Genomic DNA, 12,369 nt, shown 5'->3' with positions numbered 1-12,369 from the left:
GATGGTTCGGCAGCACAGTTCAAAAACTGTTTCGTGTTTGCTAATCTCCACTGGTTCAAGGTAGCCCATGAACTGGTTCAGGTGGCCCATGAACTGGTTTAAAGTAGCCCATGAACTGGTTTAAGGTGGCCCATGAATGATTTAAGGTAGCCCATGAACTGGTTTAAGGTAGCCCATGAACTGGTTTAAGGTAGCCCATGAACTGGTTTAAGGTAGCCCATGAACTGGTTTAAGGTAGCCCATGAACTGGTAAGGTATCCCATGAACTGGTTTAAGGTGGCACATGAACTGGTTTAAGGTGGCCCATGAACTTATTCACCATCTTGTTCCAACAGGACCTTATAAAGTCGCACATGGTCGGGTTAGCCAGGATGTGAGATTGGTGTGTCATAGCTTTTTTAAGATTTGTCCAAGTCTAAATAAACGGGAACAGTATATTTTCATAGAAAACTTCAAACATGTTAAATAGTTTTACTACTATGTTTCTCCCAGTAAAACTGCTTTGTAAATACATGCTGTATTTTTTCTTTTGCTTGATCGTTGTAGTAGAAAATGTATTTTTATTATTTCACCATATATATATATATATATATAGTCACTACAATGTATTACATAATCAATAACAATAGTCCTAATCGTCATATTTTTTCGTCACCTCTTTTAATTGATTTTTCAGGGCCGATTTTCTTCCATAATTGATAGGTTTTAAACAAGATCTTTAAAATTGTACTACATAAAACATTTTGATATAATTTCGACTTTTACAGGCGCAATGGCAGTCTATATTTTTACACACATTGACCTTTGATCGACAAATAATGTCTTATGGATAGAGTGATCCAAATACATACTAACATACAGTCAAGTCTTCACTTACAATCCCCTCAACATGTGTCAAATTTTAACGAAGTTTTGTTTACATCTATAATTTATTTGCTGCATACAATGGCCAAGTTTCTCAAAATATTGTAGACATTTAGGCTGCATATGCCCACAGCTCCGTTTCATACAGCTAATCCATGCTAATCTATGCTTCCCTTTCTACAAATAAGTTTTACAAATAGCTGAAAAATGTGAGCAAACATCTTACAATAATTTCTTACTAAAATCTCCAAACTATCTAATAGTTGCCATAAGCAAGGATGTGATAATGATGCACACACAAAAAAAACGCACATGAATGCGAAAAAGCAAGTCATAAGATTTTACAAAAAAATTTAAAAGATATCTTATAACATGTAAAAAATATCCAATACAAAAACTATATAAGTGATGTTAATGGGAGTGAATGTATACATACATTGTATTAGTCATGTTAATTCACGCATTTCTCTCCGCGCCTCTACCTAGACTATCATGTCTTAGGAATTGCCAAGGCTACACCTCAAGGCTACACCTCAAGGCTACACCTCAAGGCTACTCGTTAATGTCAAAACCAAGCAACAATTTAAACCGTTTTTATTGATTATTACTTGAGTAATTTGATTTCTTATGTATAATTTTATTGCTTACTGGATCATATAACCCATTTATTTTAATGCTATAAGTATTTGCAGTATAATTTTATTGCTTACTGGATCATATAACCCATTTATTTTAATGCTATAAGTATTTGCAGTATAATTTCATTGCTTACAGGATCATATAACCCATTTATTTTAATGCTATAGGTATTTGCAGTATAATTTCATTGCTTACAGGATCCTATAACCCGTTTATTTAAATGCTATAAGTATTTGCAGTATTTTTCGTCAAGCTTTCCAGCACATGTTTATAAGAACAGATTAAATCGTAAGTAAAGAATTCATTAAGACGCTGAAAACATCCTGACAAGAGAATGCAAAACAGGGCAAACAGTTCAAGAGAAGAAATTGGCTCACATTGGTGACAGGAAGCACTGGATTACAGTGACAGCACTGATTTTCTTTACAGCGTACGCACAAATCAAGTACTTCTACCACTACTACGTGACAAGGAACAAACCAAGTAGTAGCAACATAAAAGGCGGATTTAGTTGACTAGATGAAAGGTCATTGCCTAAAGTCCTAAACTAGCTTAACTTATAGTAATGAGATAGCGTGAATATAAACAGACCTGACAGGGCAATAGTTAATACACAGCCCAATGAAATGCATGGCAGGTGTGTCATCCTAATGGTTACAATACTGACAACAGTGGCCATGCTTATAACATACCTATAACATGGCCATAACATGCCTATAATATGGCCATAGCATGTCTATAACATGGCCATAACATGCCTATAACATGGCCACATAACATGCCTATAACATGGCTATAACATGGTCATAACATGCCTATAACATAAGGTAAGGAAAATATAAGGTGGATCGCGCAGGACTCAATTTTTCTTAAGCCCTTGTTCTAATTTTTTTGCTTATCCCACGACCAAACAAGAGTGAAACGATTGATTGGGAGAATTAGGATAAATGCACATGTGCACACAACTCCCGAAAAATTATCCGTTAACGGCCGTCACCAAACCTTTGCAACGAAATCCTATCAACAAATTTAACTATTTTTCAGTAAAGTCGTTTAAGTATAATAATGATACAAAACGCATATAAACCTATTTAAATACGTTACCAAGCCTTTGAAAGGTTACCGCAAATTCCTAAAACTAACCCATCTGATCGAATTATACATAAATAGTAGAGCTGCACAACGATTATAAAAATTAATCGCGATTCATCACTGGTCTGAACCAGTTAATCTTTGATTAATCTTAGAATTAATCTAGCAAAAACCTGTCTATTCGAAAACAAATAATACAGCTATATATAAATTAATTATATTTGGGACAATTATTGTTAACAGGATTACATGCTATGTACAATGTACCTAAGTTACAATTTAATAACTATTATGAATATGGAAAGTCTATGAAAGTTTATAATTAAGCCAGCCAAGAGTTGAGGCAGCACAATTTAGCCTATTCACATTATCCGAATGAAGAGATGCCCTCTTCGTACATACATTAGTAGTAGTTATTGTCTGCGACAGCTGGTGATGATTTCTGAGCGGTAGGATGAGAATTAGTTAAATGATATCTTAATGATGATGTGCTGTGGTGGTAGGCAAATTCTTTCTCGCATATATTGCAATCCACTTTTTTGTTATGCTTCCATCCACATATAAAAATGCGCTACCTACTACGGAAGACGATTCTCTGCTTTCATGTTCCAATAAAGTGTCAATCTTATACTACTATCATTCCAAAGCTAAAATTGTGATTTTTTGAAAAATGAAGATACATGTATAATTCACCTTGAAAAGTTTTTAAATATAAACAAAAAATAGGCTGTAAAATATTAAATAATACTGAAATCACTTTTGCTGCTATTACCTAGAAACATGTGCAAACAACTAACAACATGCTGCTTTGACTAGATCGACTCGGCGATCGCGATTTTGGTATTGTATAAACAAGTTTTATGTTAGTGACTCACTTCATGTTTTAATAGTTGAATGCAAAATAATTGTGGTTGTCTTTAATTAGTAAAAAAGTGTTGCTTGTCATAGTATTTATTTGTTAGTGAATTCAATGGTAGTAACCTGCTATGTTAATGGTATATTGTGGCGGACGCCAGGCCACGAATTTATTTCTTACATTTTATATACTCGCATATAATTACTTTTATATATTGCATGTTGTGCCTGTTTTATTAAGCCAACGTGTTAGCGAGTCTATTAATCATTTATTCTTTTACGGTTTCTTACCTGGTTCCATTAGACAGTTCGAGGGAAAATATATGTATATAGAGAGAGTGCTCTCGCAAAGAGAGCAGAGTAGTCGCAGCTCCACAACTAATGGAAATTACTTCGGAATAAAACGAACGGAAAACCACACTCACTTCTCTTACAATTTATGCAATATTATTGCAATCTAGATCGTGCCTGATTGTAGGTCGGCAAATTCCTTTACAATATATTAAACAATACAAAGGAATCACATCAAGATCATCACCTCGGGTGCATTTTATTTGAAGATTAATTGGCTCAACTCAGTTAATCGTGTATTTGTATTGATAGCGTTAATCGTTTAATTAACGTGATCATTGTGCAGCTCTAATAAGTAGACAGATTTATTAGGAGGAAAATCGTCACAAAACGCTTGAAAAGCTTCGTTTAATAAAAGTTAAGACCGGAAATTGAAACGCTGAGCGACAGAGAATAGAACGATAAAGTCTTGCCACAAATCGGCACAAAACGCTTGAACAGCTTGGTTTATTAATAGTTTCGACCGACCTACGAAATGCCAATAAAGACGTGCGACAGATAGTAGAACTGTTTACTGTGTACTGTTTGAGGCGTAGACCGATTTACAGGTACGAAAATGTGGTACACAGTTTATCAGCCTACGTTTTGGTTCAATTACCGAAGGTTTTTCAAATTATCTAGAACATCAGCCAGATTTCTTTACATCTTATCTACAAGATAGGGCGTTACTACAACGCCCTTTTATGACAAGAATATTTCTTTATTTCACTCCAGTTTGCATAAAACTTCCAGACGCGTAAATGCCAACGCTTGCTCTCTGTTACATATCGCTGTCAAAACCATTCTACATTCATCACAACACAACCAACTTTCAAACTGTATATTACACATCAGTTTGTCGTTTAACTTTTAATATTGCATTTCAGAGATATAATAAACATATTTCTTTATTGTTGGCATTGTTGTTAGTTAAATTACGTACAGTAGGTTAGGTCTACAGCTTGAATTAATATTTATTTTATTATTGTAAAACATAAGTTTGAGATATTTAAATATTTATTTTATTAATATTTATTTCTGTTACATATCGTTGTCAAAACTGTTCTGCATTCAACACAACCAACTTTCAAACTGTATACTACAATATGTTTTACTTGTAATATTGCATTTCAGAGCTATAATAAACATATTTCATTATTGCTGTTGTTAGTTAAATTACGTACAGTAGGTTAGGTCTACAGCTTGAATTAATATTTATTTTATTATTGTAAAACATAAGTTTGAGATAGTTAAATATTTATTTTATTAATATTTATTTCTGTTACATATCGCTGTCAAAACCGTTCTACATTCAACACAACCAACTTTCAAACTGTATATTCCCACGACCAAACAAGAGTGAAGCGATTGATTGGGAGATTTGTGATAAATGCACATGTGCATACAACTCCCGAAAAACTATCCGTTAACGGCCGTCACCAAACCCTTGCAACGAAATCCTATCAAAAAATTTAACTATTTTTCAGTAAAGTCGTTTAAGTATAATAATGATACAAAACGCATATAAACCTATTTAAATATGTTACCAAGCCTTTGAAAGGTTACTGCAAATTCCTAAAACTAACCCATCTGATCGGATTATACATAAATAGACAGATTTATTGGGACAAAAATCGTCACAAAACGCTTGAAAAGCTTGGTTTAATAAAAGCGAAGACCGGAAGTTGAAACGCCGAGGGACAGAGAATAGAACGATAAAGTCTTGCGCATTTCACGAAAAAACCGTGCACTTTTCACCAGTCTATAGCATTGTCGAATTACCGAAGGTTTCGGCAATAACATAGGAGTACAGAAATCGTTTCATTCTTGCCGATTTCAATTTTTTCGTTTTCAATTTCATTTGCCGACACATTTGAGTACTTTCGTATTCTAACTCAAAGGAAATGACGATGATATTTTTTTAACGGTTCTTATGAGATTATTACAATAATTAATTATAAGTTTGGATGACTACAGAACAATGACTACATAGTACAGCTTTTCTAAAATCTATATAAATATCACAACTTCGTGATATTGTTAGCTATGACGTTTTGAAATGTAAAGAAAATTGTGCATTGGTTTGCTATTATTACCATATTAATAATATGGGTTATTCTAATAATATCAGTGCATTTTACTTCTAATATTAACCAATATTGCATTTCTCTTTTTGCAGGAGGAGAGATATAAACATATAATATTTTCCTTTCATTATTGCTATTTGTTGTATATAATAATACCCACACCCAGTACATTACAGCTACCATTGCAGTTATCCTATTTGACTGCCAATATTGAATTTCTCAACCATCAGTACCCTTTCTTTTTCCCAATATCACTTTGGTCATGGGCTGTATGATGATGGAATTTCTAGTGAAATATTTTTTCTAAGCAAGCTGGCTCCCATTGCAACTTCAGCTATTCTGACATATTGTTATTTGCTACAGTAAAAACTTGCTACAGAGTGATTAGCCATAAGAAAATATATCCAGGCCTGGTATGCATTTTTGAGTGTGGTCAAGTGTCATCACTGTAAGCCAACTAAAATCCTATAAAGATGTTAGTTAGTACAGTCATACCAGTTTTTGATCATAATCCTTCCAGAAAGCTGTTTGAAAAAGGATTCGTTCGAAATCTGAAATTGTTTTTCCCATTATAATCAATGTAAATGATTTCAACCAGTTCCAAGTTTGAAAAACAACTGTTTTGAAGCATCATTTTATTATTTCAAACTGTCTATATACTGTCTATATACTGTCTATAAACTGTCTACATACTGTCTATATACTGCCTATATACTGTCTATATACTGTCTATATATTGTCTATATATTGTCTATATACTGTCTATATACTGCCTATATACTGTTTATATATTGCCAATATACTGTCCATATACTGTCTATATACTGCCTATATACTGTCTATATACTGTCTATATACTGTCTATATACTGTCTATATACTGTCTATATACTGTCTATATACTGTCTATATACTGTGTTATGTCTTATTCCCCAAGGTCAGCTAGCTAGCAGAAATGACCTACTTACGCAATTCTTGTTTTTGCTTAGAGTGTCTCATTCTCCTAATATGGCATGGCTTGCTATCTTCTTGCATGCTGTCAGTTTATTAAATAGATTGTAAGAGACAAGTCAACCTCTCGTTTCTACGCAACCTAAGGATTTATTATTCTGTCTATCTACTGTTTATATACTGTCTATATACTGTCTAATCGCATAAAATCTACTGTACTGCTGCATCTATAGCAATTCATACCTCAGCCTTGGTCACTTGGAGTTTCATGTACTGTATACCGTAAATAATAAATAAAAGTGTGAAAATAAGCTGCGAGTTTTATTTTAATAAAATATATAGGATACACGATTATTTCACATTGATATGTTTTATAAATTTTAATTTTTTATAAATTTTTATTTATTTTTTATTACGATTATTTGACATTTTATTTTTCGATTATAGCATAAACATAAAAGTAGCAAAGGCTAATCTAAAGTTATAATATAAAAAAACACATTGAAATAAAAAATCACAGCGGAAACATCTTGTTCTCTACTTTTACCAGATGTATCATTAAAAAATTATGTACTGTAGGATATGATTGAAAGCCAAATTTTTTGTCAGTCTAAATCCTAAAAATCTCAAATTTTTCTGATTGAATTTCGATTTGGCCAAAAACATCAGGGGCTAAGAAATTTCCAAGTTTTCAAAGAGCTGTTGCTCCTACTGCACTGTTATACCTTAGTAGACATAAACTTGTGAATCGACAACTAGAGTAAACGCCCTTACAACTAGAGTAAACGCCCTTACAACTAGAGTAAACGCCCTTACAACTAGAGAAAACGCCCTTACAACTAGAGTAAACGCCCTTACGACTAGAGTAAACGCCCTTACGACTAGAGTAAACGCCCTTACGACTAGAGTAAACGCCCTTACGACTAGAGTAAACGCCCTTACGACTAGAGTAAACGCCCTTACGACTAGAGTAAACGCCCTTACAACTAGAGTAAACGCCCTTACAACTAGAGTAAACGCCCTTACAACTAGAGTAAACGCCCTTACAAATAGAGAAAACGCCCTTACAACTGGAGTAAACGCCCTTACAACTGGAGTAAACGCCCTTACAACTAGAGTAAACGCCCTTACAACTAGAGTAAACGCCCTTACAACTAGAGTAAACGCCCTTACAACTAGAGTAAACGCCCTTACAACTAGAGTAAACGCCCTTACAACTAGAGTAAACGCCCTTACAACTAGAGTAAACGCCCTTACAACTAGAGTAAACGCCATTACAACTAGAGTAAACGCCCTTACAACTAGAGTAAACGCTATACTGCGTTAATAAATACAAAGAAGAACATCCGACAGCGGCAGCGGTTTCGTATCTTTTAATAAGATCTAGTACTCTCAACTGAGCTCGGCTAATATGAGTTGAACTAAAAGGCAGCATCTTGAAATATTTTAAAGAATACTATTGGCTGTGAGCATGTAAAATTGGTTGTATTATTTTTACATTGTGAAATGTGGAATACACAAACTCATAAAACAAACTGCATCGGTCGCGTCAGTTTAAAAAATCATGACTTTCTTGTAGGAATTGGCCTATGTGAATGTATTCCAATGCCATTTCCGAATCGACTGTGTCCCGTTTAGACATATTTAAACTTGGGTAAAGAAAGGTTTATTTTCACTTCTCTGGCCGGCGAGACACGAGACACTTCTCTGCTACTCGCATTAAACATGCCGATTTATATCAGATAATGTTGAGTTTTAAGAACACTTTTGTCTCGGAGAAAAAGAGACGCAGTTACACTCTAGTTAAAGATATATGAAAAGACACGCTATATGACACTCTAGTTAAAGATATATGAAAACGAAGCACACAACTAGCAGTGCAAACTGTTAAAGCAAATAATCAAGACGTGTTTATTTCCCACATATTTATGGCAACACAGCAAGAAACACTTAGCGTTCTACACGTAAGTGCAGCGAGACTTTAACATTTATGCCTAACCAAAGCTGCTGCAGCTGTGAAAGCAATTTAGATATGCCAAAGACACCCAAGGACAAATATGGAAGAAAAGACAACTCACCAAGAAAGTGCACAGACTCGATGAGTCTCGTCATCAAAAGAATGAAGGACAATCATGTCATCATCCGAGAGACTAAAGTCAAACACCTGACAAAAAATAGAAATGATCAACTTAAGTAGTTGAGAGGGTTAACAAAAGATCCTCATTGTATAGGATCAGTGTAGCTTCAGCTCTTCAACATATGATATATGATATGATATAAGCATATAATATGATATAAACATATGATATGATATAAGCAGCCTCACCTTTACAGCAGGTGTATATATATATATATATATATACATATAACCCAGCTAGCCCGTGATGAATAGTTTTCCGACGTTGATTCCGTGTTGAATCAACGTCGGAATGTTGAATGTTTAAATCGTCTTAAAAATTCTTGTAATTAAACGTATACGTTGTCTGAGCTACAAAAAACTATTCATCGTTTGACCTAAACACAGAATACGTGTGTACATTCAATAAGTATCTATTAAAAAAGCGTGAGTGATATAGAATGTACCGTAGAACCTTGTAAAACTTCTAATTGAACTGCCTTGGAGTGTTGCTCTTAACGAATCCCAGGTAAAGCAAGGTAATCTGCATAAACTTCAAGAAAAAACGGCAAAATTGATCGTGGGTAAAACCCCAAAAGAAAAAAATGTCTTTTCTTTTGAGCATTTCAACAACGATCAAGTTTTGCCAATGTCAATCTGAAAAACGTCCTGGCAATAACATCACCTCAAACAACAAACCAATCTCAAGTGATAGAAAAATCTCTATACTTTTTCATGAAAACGTTTTAAACTTTACATTAGAAGCATTTAATTTGAAACAAGCCATTTGTGCTTTTGATTTATATTATAGTTTGTATATGTACATGTATCTACTAATAAATAAGTAAATATATGGACTTGTGACAGTGCTCTGATAACTTGAACGCTTTGATAATTCGAACACTTTTGCTCGGTCCCTTGAAGTTCGAGTTATCCATGTTTGACTGTATATATATATATAATATATATATATAATATATATATTATATAATACATATAATACCAGATATATGTATATTCTGACTATATAAATAGTCAGAATATACATATATACGGCCAGTGATGATCCTCGTTGGCAGCGACAAATGAGGGATCTAGATAAGACTCACCTCTAAGTTTGCTTTGATCCTAGCCTCAGTCACACTCTTCGGAATAGTTGAGATTCCTCGCTGAACAGCCCATCTGAGTACGACCTGTACAACCCGAGCAATAAAAATATATGAGTAAAGACCAAACAGAATGAGAGATGAAAAAGGACAGAAAAGACATTTATTTAGATGAATCCAAGAGATGAGGTTGTCAGGAGTGAACAAGAACGGACAGAAGAGAAGTAGGTTATGTACTCATGACCACAGGATGGTGCAATGTCAAGGTGGATTCAGGGGATTTTGGGACAATACTAATAAAAGTGTTAGTTCTCAAGTTGTGTTAATTCACAAACTTTATGAAGTTTATTGGTGAGAAACATTGACCAACTGTGAAAACCAAATATTTAGCTTTTTGCTGCCAGAAGTGCTGACGAGTACCATGCCATGGTGCTATGCATGCCAATGGTCCGAGTTAGCATCAGTGAGCAATTAGAAATGGCTGAAAACTTGCTTTTATTATACATGTGTTGAAATCAGCGAAAAGTGTGCGCCTCAATGTACTGAGACATACCAATATCAATTTCATAAAAGCTATATATAAGTCGCTAGATTACCATTTTAATTGTATTCAGTGAAGGAAAAATAAAAGAGTTGTGAAGGTTTTTAGCAAATGTGGATGCCATTACACGTAAGTCTAAGACACGTAAGTCTAAGACACGCAAGTCTAAGACACGCAAGTCTAAGACACGCAAGTCTAAGACACGTAAGTCTGAGACACGTAAGTCTGAGACACGTAAGTCTAAGACACGTAAGTCTAAGACACGTAAGTCTAAGACACGTAAGTCTAAGACACGTAAGTCTAAGACACGTAAGTCTAAGACACGTAAGTCTAAGACACGTAAGTCAAAGCTTGGTCATCGATGCTAGCATAAACCACATACTTATATCTTCATTTTTTAGTCATATAATTTATTGAAACGCTTTGCCAATCAAACTTGTGTTGTGGATGGTGGCTCCATGCAACCTAACGCAGCAGCATCCAAACTAATACAAACCTCAAGCCCTTTACAACAAATCAATTGCCCAATCATTTCAATCCGAAAGAACTATACCTATACTATAAGGGTTTGATGAAACTTCAAGCCGCACCTGTGCAGGAGTGCGCTTCAGCCGTTCAGCAATGGCAACTACCTTTGGGTCTTCTAGCAATGTCGGATCCTCTGGTTTGGCCCTATACAAACAATATATAGATATAACCTTATATGAATATAATATATAGATATAACCTAATATGAATATAATATATAGATATAACCTAATATGAATATAATATATAGATATAACCTTATATGAATATAATATATAGATATAACCTTATATGAATATAATATATAGATATAACCTTATATGAATATAATATATAGATATAACCAACTACGAATATAATACATAGATATAATCTAATATGAATATAATATATAATCTAATATGAATATAATATATAGCCTAACATGAATATAATATATAACCTAACATGAATATAATATATAACCTAACATGAATATAATATATAGATATAATATATATACCGAAATATAGTTGTAATATATACATGGATATATAACCTCTGATGTGCTGTAATATTCACTAAAATTATTCTATGAATATACTGACTTGTGACTTGATGCCACATGCCTATGTGACTTACTGCCACATGCTCATGGAAAGAACTGATAGTTTTTGTTTTTTTGTCTCTAATTTGTTTAAATTACGACACTCACCACTAATAATAAAGTTCGTATATATCTATCCATCCATCCATCCATCCACCCACCCATCCATCCATATATATATATATATATATATATATATATATATATATATATATATATATATATATATATATATATATATATATATATATATTTCTATCCATGTATCTATATCTCTCTATCCATGTATCTATATATCTATATCTCTCTATCCATCTATCTCTCTATCCATCTATCTATCTATCAGCTGCCTTGCACTACAGAAAGAAGCTGATAGGCCGCATTGTAGCGAAGGAAAAATCGTTTAGGCTGCAAGTGCAAAGCTTACATACTAACCAGGGCCTTGCAGGACTTCCAAGGGGTGAGTATCCAGTAACAACAATCCCTTTTTCAGCACAGAATGCAACGAGCTTATCTTGACTGAGGTAAGGATTTACTTCTATCTGTTACAAGTCACGCACTGACATGTTATTATTAGCGAAAGTGATTGTTGGTATAGCTTTACCACAATTATTTATAGACTGTCAAGCAAAAGACAATGGATAAACATGTTTTGGAAAAACGTAAAAGTCTAGT

The 12,369-nt window shown here is 33.8% G+C and overlaps 1 protein-coding gene across 1 annotated transcript in view; it reads right to left on the bottom strand.

The window, feature by feature from the left end:
- LOC137388685 (aldo-keto reductase family 1 member B1-like) overlaps positions 1-12,369 on the bottom strand; it is a 55,987-nt gene that overhangs the window by 14,659 nt on the left and 28,959 nt on the right. The window contains exons 6-9 of the mRNA XM_068075144.1: positions 12,130-12,236; positions 11,171-11,252; positions 10,043-10,126; positions 8,896-8,981 (exon numbers count right to left, since the gene is read on the bottom strand). Of these exons, the coding sequence (XP_067931245.1) occupies positions 8,896-8,981; positions 10,043-10,126; positions 11,171-11,252; positions 12,130-12,236 (359 nt within the window). The remainder of the gene's footprint in view (positions 1-8,895; positions 8,982-10,042; positions 10,127-11,170; positions 11,253-12,129; positions 12,237-12,369) is intronic.

Source organism: Watersipora subatra, chromosome 2, assembly GCF_963576615.1.
Source record: "Watersipora subatra chromosome 2, tzWatSuba1.1, whole genome shotgun sequence".
NCBI lineage: Eukaryota > Metazoa > Bryozoa > Gymnolaemata > Cheilostomatida > Watersiporidae > Watersipora > Watersipora subatra.
The sequence above is the reverse complement of the archived record's forward strand: the minus strand, read 5'-3'. Positions and strand labels throughout refer to the sequence as shown.